The sequence below is a fragment of the Fulvia fulva genome, chromosome 2 (assembly GCF_020509005.1).
Source record: "Fulvia fulva chromosome 2, complete sequence".
NCBI classification, from domain to species: Eukaryota; Fungi; Ascomycota; class Dothideomycetes; order Mycosphaerellales; family Mycosphaerellaceae; genus Fulvia; species Fulvia fulva.
The window spans coordinates 3531488-3546842 of NC_063013.1; the positions used below are offsets into that span (position 1 = coordinate 3531488).

Genomic DNA, 15355 nt, shown 5'->3' on the forward strand with positions numbered 1-15355 from the left:
TTCCCACTTCATAGGTAAACAATATGCATTGGCTTCTTTCGTTGGCAATAGCACTACTCATGACTGCTTCCTCGACTATCTCCTCCTGCCCTGTAGCACCGACCATCGTTTCTGTCTCACGTAGCACTGACATTGCTCGCCATCGTCACCCATTCCCCCAATCCATCAGCACTTGGGTCACATGCGGAGTGCTTGCCCTTCTGGCCTCATCTGGTAAGCAATATGTACGTCCAAGAGAGGCATACCCGTCGTCGTCATCGTCATCATCGCATGTTTGGAGTAGCTTGTGCTACCACTGGATCTGGGCTCTTGTCCTTTCGTGCCGCTTCCACCGCTGCAGGATTGAGCTCAGGACCAGCTTCCTGGTTCTGTTCCACTTCCGCCATGACTTCGCCAGTCGTAGGCCTGTCCAGTGGCGCGCCTGTAGTCTCGATCTGGGCCTTTGTCTGATTGACGATAGCCTCTGCCTCGCTGATCTGCCCGGCTTGCGATGCAGGGTCGCCTTCCACCCCGAGATCCTTACTCTCGAGGTTTTGTTGCAACTTGGCGTTATCAAACCGGACCACCATGCAGGACAGGTTGTCGGTGGAAAAGCGAGCCAGCGCATGATCCACCAGCGTCTTCGAAGCTACCTGAGGATCGTGAATGCCGCGGATGAGGTCGACCGCTTCCTGATCTGAGCACACGTCCCAAAGCTGCGAGCATGTTAGTGTAACTCGAATCATGTGCAGGTCAGGTCACTTGCCCCATCACAAGCCAAGATTAGGAACTCGTCGATGTCGGGCTGAATGACGGTCTCGGTGGTGTACGGATGCCCAGTCACCAGGTCCTTCATATAAGCATCGCCCAGGGCACGTGTGACTGCGAGAACGCCGTTGACACGGTTGTTCAAAATCAGACCCCCTGCACCTGCGATACGCTTGCCTTCATTCTCGTCGCTACCCTTGTGGTCGTATGACAATCGCAAAGCCTTACCGTTCCGGCAAAGGACGATGCGAGCATCACCAACGTTTGCAGTGTAGAGTACACGTTGTCGCGATGCTGCTTCTCTTAGCTTTGACTCTGTGTTAGGTGCTGCGGGATCCACTGCATTACCTTTTGCTGGATCAGCGGAGTTGCCAGACTGTTGAGCGGCGGCTGCTGCAGGTGCGATCGCCGTGGAACCAGTCGCAGATTGTGAGTTTGGTATTCTGTCCTCCCAGCGAAGCACTGCAAGTACAGCAGTACATCCGCTGTTCTTTAACGGTAGCTTCTCTAGTTGCTGGTCGACCGTCGTGAATGTCATATCGAGCAATTCTGGTATAGGTGTGTTCGGGTTCTTACGTATGATGTCCTCGAGAAGTATGTGAACCTTCTTGCCGCACCAATCTGCTGCAAAAGTACCGGCATGTCCATCGAAAACTGCAAAGTAGCCATTGTCTGTCTCAGTCACCTCTTTTTGCGCGCTAGTCCTCGTGCTCAGGCTTGCATCGGACACAGTCGAGTCTCGCGATTGCGACTCAACCAGAGAACCGTCTTTCTTCGAGCCAGCAACAGAACTTAGCGCTGGTGCCGGCGTGCTGAGGAAGTTATATAGGTAGGCATGTGTGTCTTCCATGGTACGTCGGCATTTCTTGTTCTTGTCCTCGGTGACACCGACTCGGAAAGTAGATCGCGGGCCCGGTACAGACTCGCCAGCAGAGTTGTTCAGCGACCCCTGCGGCACGCTCAGCGCTGGGTCAGATCTGCCTAATCTCTGCATTGGCGTCTGGTTCGCACTCGATGAGGATTTGTCTGGCGAGCTGCCCAGATTCGAGAGCGATTGCTTCGCGCTGGAAAAGAGATCACGAGCACGACCTACACCACTGCTACTACGCTTCTTTTCGGTCTGGCTGGGGTCTTCTGCTGTCTTGCGGGTCGGGCTGCGTAAGTCGCTGCTGACCTCATCCTGGCCTTCGTCTTTGTTTTCCTGAATGGCGTCGATGTGATTGTTGACGTTCGGGCTGTTTGGCTGATCGACTGCACCATCTGCAGGTGGTGCTGAGGTGTTGATAGCCTCCTTGCTGCCATTCTTATCGGAGCTGCCGAACATCCTGTTCAACAAGCCTCCCTGACCGGAGAGACTGCGTCTCTTGGCTCCGGCCAGATTCGTATTCTGCGTGGTCGCGACGTTGCTCATGTATCTGAGAGATGCAGTGCCGGGGCGCGATCGTGCTGGATCCTGTTGGGGAGAGCGGGAAGGAGGTGCGTGAGGAGGAGGTGACGACGAGCCGGCGGGTGCGGTTGTGTTGGTGGGAGAATGCGGATTCCTCGAGTCAATATACTGCCGTAGACGAGCAAGCGTGTCAGCGACCAAGCTCGAGCAGGTGACAGCACGACGCAGCACAGCACTGCCGCGCGGTTGTGTAGATGAGGGAAGGTTCCTTACAAGTCACAGCTCGGTGGGCAGTGGGAGCAAGCACCGGCACGAGGCTTTCGCCGGTTACGGAATGCGTGCCCTCCGGTTCAATGTCGTTTCGATCAAAGCGACTTGCTGCCGCAAACACGCGCAATGTCCCACAGCTGATCAGTGGCCGCTTCTTTGTTGTATTGTTCCAGCGTCGTGGACGTTGTCTGGAAGGATGGCGACTGAATGCTGAGGCGCCAGTAAATGACGTACGGAACACAGTATTGCCGGCGTGCCTGGTGCTGATGCGATGCTGCTGCCGCCGAGATCAGGTGCGAAAAGCGGTGCTTAGACAATGCAACGATGTTGGGTTGTTGGCTGCTAGCAAGAGTGAATATCACAGGAAACAGACGGTGAAGTGCATGTGGTTGATATTAGCATTTCAATGATGTCGTCGCGGCTCACAGTTCTAGACGAGTCGAGCGGGGATACAGAGACTCGACGCATTCACAAGGGTGCACAGATTCCATACATTTGATTCATCCATGATCCTTCCATGCCGAGTACATGTATACTACCTCTTATTGTGCTATCTGTCATCTTCTGTCCTGTCTTCAGGGCCGCAGATACATCGGCACAATCACTCATCCTGCACCGCAGTGCCAGACGTGCTTCTCGAGCGGCGCAGCAGCTGTCCACAACGCCGAGAGCTCAGGACCTTGGGACCATCCCCGCGCGTCGTGTGAATTTGGCTTCGAGATCGACCATAGTCGTACCGAACTGGCACTGAGCCTGGGGTCGCCAGTCGGCACCGGCATTTTATGCATCTTTGCATTCTGCGCGAATCGTACGGGCGGTGTTAACAGCGTCGGAGCTACTGTATGGACATGCGTCGTCGTGAGGCGGTAGTAGGGTTTGTCAAAAGCAAGGGCACTGCATAGGAACAGGAATGGTGGCATTTGTCTCGTGAATTTCGTCATCTTCGTAAGCTGTCAAGTCGTGCCTGGAGGTCGTCGTCTCCAGCATCTCCGCCGCCGATTGCTTGCGCGACCTTGCCGTCTGCGACAGCATTCTTCTGGAGGCCTTGGGGTGTCTCGCCAAGCTGGTGCATGTTAGCAGGTGAATTACAAGGACAACATCTCTGATCATGCTTACTGCCTGGCCAAGATCGACGCCAATTTCATCAAGCACTTGAGTGACGACCTCTTCACTCTCTTCCTCGTCTTCGAGACCGGTGACGTCGTCAATGGCATCGTCCATCATCTCCTGCCGCTGGTCCATGATGTCGTTCTCTTTCTCAAACTCCATCGCTATCCGTTGCAGCGCAGGTAGGTTCATCTGTCGGTTCATACTGCCCAGTAGTTGTGTCGCACCTTTCATGCTCTGCATCATCTGCTCGTTACTTCGTACCGTCTGCCATAGTCAGCATACCCCACGCGTTCCTTCGCATCGATATTCCATACCTGTATCCGTAGTGATATCGCTTGGAGTTGTGTTCGCATCTGGTAGAACTTCTGGATGTATCTTCTCGTCCTCACGAGATCTTTCGCCTGCACCTTGACCGCGCCCATCTGGCCATTCTTGGCATTCTTCTTGATATCTGCGACCAGCTTCTTTTCCTGCTGTTCAAGCTTGGTCCTCTCTCGATCCAGTTCTCTTTGTGTCTTCTCCAGTGCTCGTTGGTGCTTGCGCAGTCGCTCAGCAGGCGTCATGCGCTTGCCGAATGCCCACTCTATGATCTACGCCGATTTAGTGTCCTGCAGATGCTGACGTATTTGCTCGAGGCACGTACATTCATGATTGCAAAGTGCTATAGCACAATGCGTGGTCCGAATGATTGTGGTACTGTCGCAAGGGTCGGCTGCGGTCTGGACGTTTTCGTAGGCTGGGACAGAGTCGTTGGAAGTTGAGGCAAGTGAATAGTTTACCAGCCTGAAAGCAAGGTAGAAGATAGTTGATTGCCTGGTCGCATAATGAAAGCCTAGCCGCGATCTTGGGATCTGCACGTGTCAAGGATGCCGCCGCGGCGTGCCACTGCCAAGCGCCGAATCTTGAGAAGGCCCGTCAACATCTTCGACAATCATGACGCGCTTTGCAACGGCAACATTCCCCTATGCGAACTGCACAACTCATAATTGACCACGATGGTCAGGCACAACACTTGATGCGACGATGAGTTCAAACAATCCCTTCCAGAATGGCCACGCTGGCCCCAGCAGCAGCAGCAGCGGTAGCGGGTCTTCCGCCACACGATCCACCGGTCGACCGCAGTACATGACAGTCGGCTCAGGTTCGACGTCGGAAAGCGCAGCGCGGCTGCAGGCGATACTGGACGAGGACTCAGGCTACGGAGGAAGCATCACGGGCGATGACACGACGGAGAATGTCTGGCACCCTGGTCCAACCTCAGATCGATTCACACCCGAGCACACTCCAGTCAGGCCGGGGGAAACAAACCCTGCTTCGGAGCATGAGCGCAAAGCACTCGCGAGCCATGTGCATCAGCTCTACTACAACCAGAACCGGACAGCGCTGGGGCGGGCGATCAACCAGACGGTGGAGACGCTGAAGAAGCTGCAGGAGATGAATGCGAAATGGCCGGCGCATTACCCTACAGTACAGCGACCACCCTCTCCGCCGCCTGCGAAAGCGACCGTACGACCGGGACTTTCGCACACTCGCACAACCCGAGACCTGGATGATGTGGTGCCCACGCCCAGACCTGGACTACCCAGGAGAGCTGGCATGTCTGTCGGCGAGCATCAATTTGGCGAAGCCGAGGAGGATGCTGCGCAACAGGAACCAAAAGTGCCGGAACCACGTTTAGTGACGCCACAGCTGGCACAGGACTTCTCTGTGCTGAAGATCGAGCTGAAGATGGAGGGTCTTGCACAATCCGATATTGTCCATTCGCTCGAAAAGCAATCTGTGGCAGCGCTATTGGACAACCAGATCAACAAGGGCATACGGCATCTGTTTGCGCTGAGAGAGCGAATTGAGGATACTTCGAGTAAGGTGCTTGTGACTGGAGACTTGAATGCCGGGAAATCGACGTTTTGTAACGCGTTGCTGCGACGGAAAATACTGCCGGAGGACCAACAGCCATGCACGAGTATCTTCTGCGAGGTTCTGGACTGCCGCGAGAATGGAAGTGTAGAGGAGGTCCACGCAATCCCACACGGAATCGTCTACAACCGCAACGACGAAAGCACATACAGCGTCTTCGCACTCAAGCAGCTGGAGGACATTGTTATTGACAGCGACCGATGGTCAATGTGCAAGATTTACATCAAGGATGTTCGAGCAGTTGACCAATCACTACTCAACAACGGCGTTGTCGACATTGCGCTGATTGATGCGCCAGGCTTGAACAACGACTCGCTGAAGACCACCGCCGTCTTTGCTCGCCAAGAGGAAATCGACGTCGTGGTGTTTGTTGTGTCAGCCGCCAATCACTTCACTCTATCTGCAAAGGAGTTTATCTTCAACGCAGCACGAGAAAAGGCGTACATGTTCATGGTCGTGAATGGCTATGATCAAATCCGGGACAAGAATCGCTGCCAGGAAATGATTCTCAAGCAGGTCGCACACCTCAGTCCTGCCACTTTCAAGGAATCCTCCGAGCTTGTGCACTTTGTCTCAAGTAATGCAATCCCAGTGGCACCAGCTCCGGACGGGCCACCAGGAGGTTCTGGAGGTGAAGGGGGTTCTGGATCGTACTCTGAGAACGGGTTTGATCAGCCAGGCAAAGACAATGGCGACGATGAGCCCAGTGGTAGGCACGGTGAGCCCGGCGCTGATCCTAGGAAAAAAGGCAAAGGCAAGGAGAAGGAAGCCCAAGACGACTTCAACGAACTGGAAGCATCGCTACGGCGTTTCGTGCTCGAAAAGCGTGCTCGCTCGAAGCTTGCGCCCGCAAAGACATATCTGATGAATGTATTGGGCGATCTGGGTACACTCGCGGGCGTCAACAAGGACGTTGCTCAGAACGAGCTTGATCGAGTCACTGAGGAGCTCCGTCAGCTGGAGCCAGTCTTCGAAAAGTCCAAGAAGGCCCGCACCGAAGCCGACGAGAGCATTGCAACGAGCATCGAAGAGACCGCAAATGACGTCTACGCTTTGACACGAAGCACCCTCACGGACTCAATCTCGCGGATAGCAGAAAGCGATCTGGGCGTGGAATACCCTGGACTTCTGGGCGCATCCAGCTACGCCGATGACATCAAGGCTGCAATGCTCAACCAAATCACAGAGACGGTCAGGTGGTGCGAGGAGCGTGGCCGTGAGAAGACTGTACAAGGCGTCAGTGGTATCAAGTCATTAGGATTTTTGCATCTTGGCGATCAGTACACGGACCTGACTTTCAGATCGGAGAAGATGTTCAAGAGCCGACGAGACGCGCTTGCCCGGCAAGTCGATTTCGATGCTGAGATCTGGGACTTCTTCGACCTTGCAAATATCTGGGAGCGACAAGAGAAGCTTGCGGGCAGTAGTATGGCCGTCACGCTAGCAGGTGTGGTCGGGACTAGGATGATCGGTGGTGCTGGCTGGCTCGATGGTGCTCTGACTGCAACGAGAGTCGTGGGCACGAACAACCTGAGGAGATTGTTCCTTCCAGGCTTGATCCTGGCTGGTAAGTCAAGCTCACTGTACCCTTTTGAGCAGTATGCTAACGAATACACAGTGACATTGGGTGTCTCGTATGTCGTCTCACAGATCCCTCAGTCACTTCCACGACGTCTGGCGACAAAGCTGTCCGCCCAGCTGGGCCAGATCGACTACACACATTCGAATGCACAACGAGTCAGCTCAGAAGTGCGAAGAGCGCTCAAGTATCCTGCGGACAAGCTTCGTGAGGGCTTACAGCGTAATATGGAGCATCTTCAAGAGCAAAAGAAGGAGACCGACAAGGTCCGAGTCGAAAGCGAAGTCGCGAGGAAATACTTCGGTAACCTCGTGCGTGAAAGCAACGACATTCGCAGCAGAGTGCAGAGGGTTGACCTAGAAGGTCCTGCGCCTGGTATTGCTGCCAGCTATGATATGTAATGCCGGGCCTACTAGCGGCATGAAATTGGCGTTTCTGATGGGTAAAGAATGGTCTGACAGGACTAAGTGAGGCATTTAAGATATCCTGCGTGCTGGCGTATTTGGTACTTACGTACTCTTCTCACTACATATATCCCGATACCAGAGCTCAGAATGGCTTCCCATCTTGTATACATCTCTTCCATCACTCTTGTCCCTGATGCACGACATGTCGAGGTGCAATGGCCCTTTGGTGCATACAAACATGAAGTTGTGGTCCAAGTCCAAGGCTGACCCTGGTCGTCACCACCCAGCTTGTTGCGCGTCAACTCTGAGCTTCCTCACTTTGTAACTTCCTCATCACTGCTTCCACACAACATGCACATCACTATCCACGAGCGAGCTGAGCACTTTTGCTCTCACCATCTACATACTGTAGACTACGCGACACCGCCACCATGAAGAAGACTCTCCTCTTGGTGTTTATACACGGCTTCAAAGGCACCGATCACACTTTCCAGAACTTCCCCAAGGACCTCAAGGATGCCCTCGCTATTTCTCTGCCGAAGATTGATGTCTTGACGATCCAATACCCGCAGTTTGAGACTCGAGGGGACTTGAAGGACTGCGTGGCACGTTTCAAGGAATGGCTGCAGAACAAGGTCATCGACCTCGAGGTCGCGAACAGCACTCCGAGTCCTACTGTCCATCCGAGTGTCCATGTTGTGCTCTGCGGACATTCTATGGGAGGCATCGTCGCGGCAGAGGCGTTGCTGAGTATCGCTAAGGACGAACCAGTGTCATCCTCACTGGGTGGCATGAACCCGACAGCAGGGCACAATGCGACCATGAACGAACCGTCCAACCCGCCGAACGAGCCCTCGCGACTGTTCTTTCCGCACGTCCAAGCGATCTTGGCCTTCGACACACCATACCTGGGCATAAGTCCTGGCGTGCTAGCACACGGCGCCGAGGCCAAGTTTAACCAGAGCTCGCAGGCATATAAGGCATGGGACCAGGCGAGCTCATTTTTTGGCTGGAACTCACCCAAGAGCGCATCATCTACACCTATTGCGAATGCCTCGAGTAAAGGTCTGCCCGCGCCGAACAGTACTACCGCCGCTGGAGGAAGCAAATGGGGCAAGTACGCCATGTATGGTGCTGGTGCGGCGGCAGTAATAGCTGGTGCAGCAGGCGCAACCTATCTTAGCTGGAATCAGATCTCCCAAGGACTGACATGGGCTGGCAGTCACCTCGAGTTCGTCGGATGTCTAGCGAGAGGCGCAGAGCTACAGAAACGAGTGGAGAACGTGGTAGATCTGACAAAGACACATGGCGTGGGCTTTGCGAACTTCTACGGAGCACTGGACGAGAAGATCACCAGCCAGACGAAGTACGCCGGAGCATTTTTAGGTGACGACCGCACGTTCTGCGTGATACCCAAGAATGCGCGTAATATCGGAAGCCCTACAGGCTCAAAACGCGATCTGCCAAGGTCAAGAGATGCGTCGCTCAAGCCAAAGAAACGGAAAGCTCAAGAGAAGGAAGCGGATGCTGCGATGGAGGGGGAGATGGAACAAGGTGAGAAGGTCAGAGAGTATGCAGATGATACGTCGAAGAGCAAGGGACGATGGGTCAAATGTGTCAACCCTCTGGTCCACGATGAGCTCACGGCTCATACTTCAATGTTCACGCCTGCGAAGAACTCGGACTATCGAACTATGATTCCGCGCGCGAAAGACCAGATCCTGGAGTGGATTCTGGTTGACTCGGTTTGGTACGAAACTTCTGGCGAGCAGGAAGAGCGACGCGATGAGGAAGAAAATGCCACTGCTGGAGACGAACCGACTATGGCCGACGAAAAGGATGACGAGGCCGTTCCTGCTGAACGATAGGCCTGTCCAGACGAAGAACTCCTCGCGTTTGCGGACAGCCTCGCAGCGTCCGCTGACAAACTGAGATGTGTCGCCGTCATGTGTCGAACACTTCCGCAGACCTGCTGGAAGCCTTGCAAGCTCTTCACTAGACTGCCACGAAGTCTTTCAGGTCGGATGCCTTTCGGAAGCAAGTTGTAACACAAAGGTTCAAATGCTACGAATACTCGGCCTGTGACAAGGACGAGGATACTGAAGAAGCTCGAGAAGGATGATTTACGGTCCGAGAAGTAGGCGTGACGAGCCTCTGGCGGTGACGGATCAACAGCACAGCAGTTCGTTCGGAAGACGAGAAACATGAGTGACGGCGCTTCATGCTATTCATATGAAGATTAACGACCCAATTAGGACAATACGCATACTTTACAGTATGCATAATACAGAGACATGTGACACCAGCACGTGCCGCTATCGGTGGAGCTCGTTCTTGGCTGCAGCGATTACGCCGTGGATTCGCGCTAATCTGGTACCTCTTATCATACGCATGATGACTTGGTGGGACAGATTGCCCTCACGCGCACCGTCGCTTGTTGCAAGCCTATCTTCACCCACTCAGAGCTCCCATCAACACGCCTCTCACTGGCCTGACTGCACGGTCTGACCCGGTACACTCCAGATTCTGGGGTGCGCGCGCCGGCCCTCGATACGACATCCATCCCACCTGCACCACACGGCGCCTTCTGCATACGATGACATGCCCTTCGGGCGGCTGTAATGACTGTAATCGGCAATGCAACACATCCAGATCCCCGAAAGTATACCATCTCGTAGCTGTTCCTGTACTGTCTGTTTCCTTTTCCTAATACTGCTTACCAGCTGCAACATCGTCCTCAAATCTGTCTGGAGCTTCTTGTCCTCAGCCACTTTCCTACTACTTCTATTCGCGTCTCACGGCATCTTTCACGGCATCCCGAACCCGACGTCACCCTCTGACAGGCACGACTCTGCGCAACGGCAAAGAACGACTTGTCTCAGCCTGTGTACCTCCTCCAGAGCTTTGCATAACCACGGGAGAGCTCTATAACCGTTCCAGAGCAATCAACATCCAACAAGAGGCTTAGACAGACACGTGGCTTAGCACAAGACCACCTGCGAAAGTGCACACGACCACTATTGTCAGCCGGCAGGGACCCTACAAGTACAACAAAGACTGTGCTGGGCGCGAAGTGCGAACCTTGATCTTTAGACTGGACATCGCCCAACCTCCATAATGTCATGGCTCTCGACATCCGGCTTCGAGCCAGCTTTACCGGCTCATTGCGCACCGCAAAATGACTTCCTATTACGCTTTAGCAGTACTTTCCATACCTGTGTGCCGACGCCGCTGGCATTTTTGTCAAATTCTCTGGGTACGCTGAGCATAATATCCTGGCTGTTCGCACAAATACCGCAAATCTACAAGAACTATGCGATACAGTCGACCTCGGGACTCTCAATCGGCTTCCTGGTGGTATGGTGCCTCGGCGATATTAGCAATCTGCTCGGAGCGCTGTTCACCCACCAAGCTTCATGGCAGGTCACTATTGGGGCCTACTATGTGTTCGTTGATCTCTGCTTGGTCGGGCAATGGGTGTGGTATGAAAGACTTCGACATGGACGACCTGTGTTCAGAGTATGGAACAGAACAAATGCAGGACGAGACGATGATTTTGAGGGAGCAAAAGGCGCAATGGAGCAAGTCGTGATCGAAGGTATGCCCGTGATGACTCCAAGCACGAGTCGCGACGATGAAGAGCAGCAGGCTGATGATAATGGTAAAGGTGCAGACGCTTCGACCAGGCAACAAGCCCATACGAGACCGCGAATCATCTTTCGAACACCGACCTTTCAACGCGAGCCCGAGAAGTCAAGCTATTCCAACACACCCAACGGCAATACCATCTATCGCGTCGGAGCTTCCTCCTCTCCAATGCCCTCGCCCTCTCCGCGGACGATGCTCTTCCTCGCCTGCCTCGTAGCGATAGCCCAAGCCTCACCCATCAAGACAGACTCTCCCCCTTCAACCCTTGGCACGACTCCCACACCCCTCGAGACGGCCGGCACGATCCTCTCCTGGTGCTCGACCCTCCTCTACCTTGGCTCTCGTCTCCCACAGCTCTTCAAGAACTACCGACTCAAATCCACCGCCGGTCTCTCACCCCATCTCTTCATCGCAGCGTTCATGGGGAATCTTTTCTACTCTTCCGCACTCGCCACCAATCCCAACGCCTGGAGCGATTTTAGTTCCTACGGTGGAGGAGGTTGGGCAGGACCAGAGGGCAATGATCGGGCCAAATGGGTCTTGGCAGCGGCGCCATTCTTTCTGGGAGCATTTGGAGTGCTGGGACTTGATGGGAGCGTAGGTGTGCAATTCTTGATGTATGGAGAGGAGAAGGAGGCGTTTGTAGTTGAGGAGGAGGGTGGGGCGAGTAGATGGAGGAGAGTCAGTGGATGGATGAGAGGATGGGTACCGGGGAGTTTTGGGGTTGTTAAGACGGTGGAGGGGCAGGCGTTGTTGGACGATGGGGAGAGGAATAGAGGGTATGGTGCGGCATGAGGGTATGATGTATGAGCATGAGTTTGGGATATTAGCGGGCGGCATTTGCATTGGCATAAGCATGGGATGGGATGGGATGAGCGGATGGTAATGTCCGCTCGGAGTAGATTGGGTACAAGCATTGGGAGTGCTGGATAGCATTCTGTGATTTTCGATGGCCGTCAGTCCGGAGCGCGTTGCACACTGCAGCATCTCCGTAGCTTCCTTGCCATACGCATGTCACATTTTTTGTCCACCGCGTTCTGTGGTCCTCGAAGCGCATCAGTGCTTCTCGGTGAAGTACCATGGTTCCCTACCACTATAGGCATCTCCGGGTACTTCGAAGGGCAGAGCGATCACGCTGCTGAACACGCTCATGCCCACCAGCTGAGCAGCATCCACCTCCTTGCCACTCACTTGCAGCTCCTCGCCATCACTATCCGTCTCACTATCCTCCCCACCATCCGTATGACGTTGTCTCGCCTTCGCCTTCTCTGGCAGGAGCTCCTTGGGAACAGGCAAGAGGACTCCGCATTCCCAATTACGACAGGTGATGCGCTTCTCCTTACGGTCCTTTGGAATCTCGCCCCATGCCGACTTTGACATATTCGCCGAGCCGTGATAGACCCAAGCCAGAGTCTTGCTACGCGCGCACATGATCTTGTTGTGGCTCAGAAGGCCCTTGCGCGTCGATTTGTAGTCCCTGAAGATCGCGCGCGGAAACGTCTTGCCTTCGAAGTACTTTCGCTGTAAGCAGATGGTGCCTGCTGCACCAGCAGTAGATGCCTGGACTGTCTCTCTCGTCGGGAAGTACACGCGCAGCTTGTCCTTGATGTCTCTCTTGGATGAGCTGCTGGCGCTTGAGTTGAATGATGATTTCTTTGCGAAGAAGTTTGAAGCTGCCTTCCACTTGGCCTCAGCAGCTTGAGCAATGAGGTCCTGCCCTGCTGCCGCAGAGTGTAGGTCTTGTAATTGAGAGTCATTCAACTGGCCGATCGACGACGCGGCGAAGTCGATCTCGAGCTCGTTTGGATCGGTGGCCAGATTAAGATGTCTGACAGCTCGACTGAGGCCGAGGAGACCCGTCCTATCTGCTCCATTGCGTTCGTAGTTCATTCCACCCACGGTATGTATGAAGGCCATCTCCTCGGTAGCGCTAAAGTCGAAGCCAAGCACACCTTCGCGCACGTCCCTGTCGAGGCCTTGCATTTCGACAAAGAACATCAGCTCCTGTCCGAAAAATGTAAGATCTTCTATCTTCTGGCTCGCGTCTTTTGGCAGTCGTGGCAAGTCAATGATGAACACGCTATTCTCCATCTGGCCTGTTTCGCCCCAGTCGAAGTTCAGGAGGTTGGCTGAAGGTATTGCTACCCTCAGCTTGCGTTCGTGAAATAGAAGCATTAGCTTGGAATGCATGCAGAAGATGACTCCATCCATAGGTGGTAGACAAATCCGTAGAAACGCTTCTGAGCCGCTTGCCCACTCTCTGTATCGCGTACGCTCGTCTGGAGTCTTGGCTTGCATTACGAAGACACATTTTGTGCTGCCGCCGTTGAGAGGCGTTTTCAGCTTGGACAGGACCCATTTCGTGTCCCACTGAAATGCTGATAGCACTGCTGTTCGCACCGATGATGGCTCCAGTACCTCTTCAAGCTTGATGTCGTTGCCATCTCGCTCGTGACCGAAGGCCCACGTCTTCTTGATCACGCCACGAGGGTACTTTACAGCACCCGCGGGCAGCGATTCGGTTGGCTTGTCTGCTTTGGCGATGGATGAAGACGAGGGTGCTTTCATGCGCTCATTCGCTGCATTGGCTGTGTCTCCTTTGCAGCTTTGCTGTTGCAGTGTCAGTGTGGGTTCACCTCACGACATCATCCGCAAGCCTCGGCGTAGCATCGCCACCCTCGTCACTGCTGTTGTCCTATAAGCACGTGTCGCGCTCACTCACCTGATCTCTCTGGACAGCCTCCGAGAACATCTTCAACTTGGCTCCGCTCGCCATGTCGACTGTGCTCTCCTCAAGCTTAGGCGTCTTTCGCGGGCTTCGCGCTGGTGGTGATATTGACCTCTCACGTTTCCGGGCAGCGGCGAGGCGAGCAACGCGCTCTCCCTCCATCGCTTTCCTGTCTCCAAGCCCGGGAATCGGCATTTTTGGGGTGCTGTGAGTATTTGCCTGATGAAAGTGTCGTGCAAGAGAAAAGAGGCATACGCGGAAAGACCTCGCCCTTACATGTGGTTGGAAGGTGCGGAGCGGGCGAACCGCAGCAGCAGAAGCCACGACGAAGTCGGTTCACTGAACGCGCGAGCTGGCTTGTGTCACTCGATGGCCTTTCGCAAAGTTATGTATGTCGCTTGAACGAGAGGCGTTGATTTGGAGATTCACCACGCGTCATAATACCCAACACGAAAATGACGCGGGGAAAGTGGGGCCGGATATCTTGGTGTCGAGGTTCACTCAATCCATGTTGAGGCAATTCACCTCTATCTATGCTTCTGAACAGGCACTGCTGCGCTGCCTCAAGCGAATGGTGCTCCCACAACAACACTACAATCCCTCATGTTCGCCCTCACACTACTTGGCACACCCAGTAGAGTCAGCGTCTGCCACGCACTCGCAAAACTTGCACCCCAGGCACCCTGATTTCCCACAAAGCTCCGAAACTGCCTTCCAACGCCCCTCGTGGTCTCATTCAAACTCAAATTGATATCGCTGTCAAAGCGTGCTATGCCAGGCGGTGGGAAGTACGTCTCATTGTAGTAAGCCACATCCCACTGTCCCGGTGTACTGTCTTGCGGCGTGCCAGCTGGGATGCCGTTTTGTGTCTGGAAGTTTGTGATTGAGGTGCTGTGCGCTCCGATCAGCGCGGCGAGATCACGAGCTGTGAAGCCTTTGTCGACGAAGAGCTGGAACAGAGTGTTGTGGTCTGAGCCGGCTCCAAAGGCGTGCGGCATGAGGCCATCGGGTGCTGCCACGTCTGTGACCGTTCGTCCAACCAGAACTCGACCAATCCGACCGCCCGGGCAGGCGATGACACCGAGACTGCCGGCTACTTGGATCAGATCATTCGGGCGGCAGCGTCGTCTGTGTAACACCCTAGAGACCGCCATGCAGCTGGAAGAGTACTCGGATTCGCTGCACCTGCATCTACTATCTCGTAGACAGTGAGTCTGTCTGAGCCGCCGCAGTACTCCGTCGCATTTCCTGCGCATAGCATGTTGCATCCAGTAGCAGAAACGACACCTGGGCTGCGGATGGACCGATCGCACCAGCACTCACTTCCGTACTCGACCCCAGCAAAAGTGTAGCCAGCAGACTTACATGTTGTTGTACAACCTGCCACAGTCATGCCAGATCCGCCAACGGCTACGGAGCTTCGAAGGGTCCTGGAGCCAGAGTCGGTGTAGCACGCAAGATAGGACCAGCCAGGTGGGCCTGGATTCGTGACGGGTCCAGAGTCGCTCACACCATTATTGTAGATGCTCAATCTATCTCCATTGCCACATGTTTGTGACGAG

General features: G+C 54.4%; 6 protein-coding genes across 6 annotated transcripts; 3 read left to right on the forward strand and 3 right to left on the reverse strand.

Annotated features, from left to right (window-relative positions):
- Nucleotides 1-263: 263 nt before the first annotated feature.
- CLAFUR5_03087 (uncharacterized protein) lies at nt 264-2158 on the reverse strand (the record flags this gene model as incomplete). The annotated part of the gene is made up of 3 exons (XM_047902235.1): nt 264-695; nt 746-1041; nt 1096-2158. The coding sequence occupies 3 exons, from the start codon at nt 2156-2158 to the stop codon at nt 264-266; spliced, it is 1791 nt and encodes a 596-aa protein (XP_047758701.1).
- A 1183-nt stretch (nt 2159-3341) lies between these two features.
- On the reverse strand, nt 3342-4163 carry CLAFUR5_03088 (DOA4-independent degradation protein 4; the record flags this gene model as incomplete). Its single annotated transcript, XM_047902236.1, has 4 exons — nt 3342-3467; nt 3521-3778; nt 3829-4104; nt 4158-4163. 4 exons carry the CDS (start codon nt 4161-4163, stop codon nt 3342-3344), a joined length of 666 nt encoding a protein of 221 aa, XP_047758710.1.
- A 374-nt stretch (nt 4164-4537) lies between these two features.
- CLAFUR5_03089 (Transmembrane GTPase fzo1) lies at nt 4538-7411 on the forward strand (the record flags this gene model as incomplete). Its single annotated transcript, XM_047902237.1, has 2 exons — nt 4538-6998; nt 7050-7411. 2 exons carry the CDS (start codon nt 4538-4540, stop codon nt 7409-7411), a joined length of 2823 nt encoding a protein of 940 aa, XP_047758709.1.
- A 437-nt stretch (nt 7412-7848) lies between these two features.
- Nucleotides 7849-9285, forward strand: CLAFUR5_03090 (uncharacterized protein; the record flags this gene model as incomplete). The annotated part of the gene is made up of 1 exon (XM_047902238.1): nt 7849-9285. The coding sequence occupies one exon, from the start codon at nt 7849-7851 to the stop codon at nt 9283-9285; it is 1437 nt and encodes a 478-aa protein (XP_047757910.1).
- Nucleotides 9286-10534: 1249 nt separating this feature from the next.
- On the forward strand, nt 10535-11860 carry CLAFUR5_03091 (putative vacuolar amino acid transporter; the record flags this gene model as incomplete). Its single annotated transcript, XM_047902239.1, has 2 exons — nt 10535-11015; nt 11085-11860. The coding sequence occupies 2 exons, from the start codon at nt 10535-10537 to the stop codon at nt 11858-11860; spliced, it is 1257 nt and encodes a 418-aa protein (XP_047757911.1).
- Nucleotides 11861-12121: 261 nt separating this feature from the next.
- On the reverse strand, nt 12122-14947 carry CLAFUR5_03092 (Ligninase LG3; the record flags this gene model as incomplete). Its single annotated transcript, XM_047902240.1, has 3 exons — nt 12122-13675; nt 13788-14012; nt 14411-14947. The coding sequence occupies 3 exons, from the start codon at nt 14945-14947 to the stop codon at nt 12122-12124; spliced, it is 2316 nt and encodes a 771-aa protein (XP_047757912.1).
- Between the last annotated feature and the right edge of the window lie 408 nt (nt 14948-15355).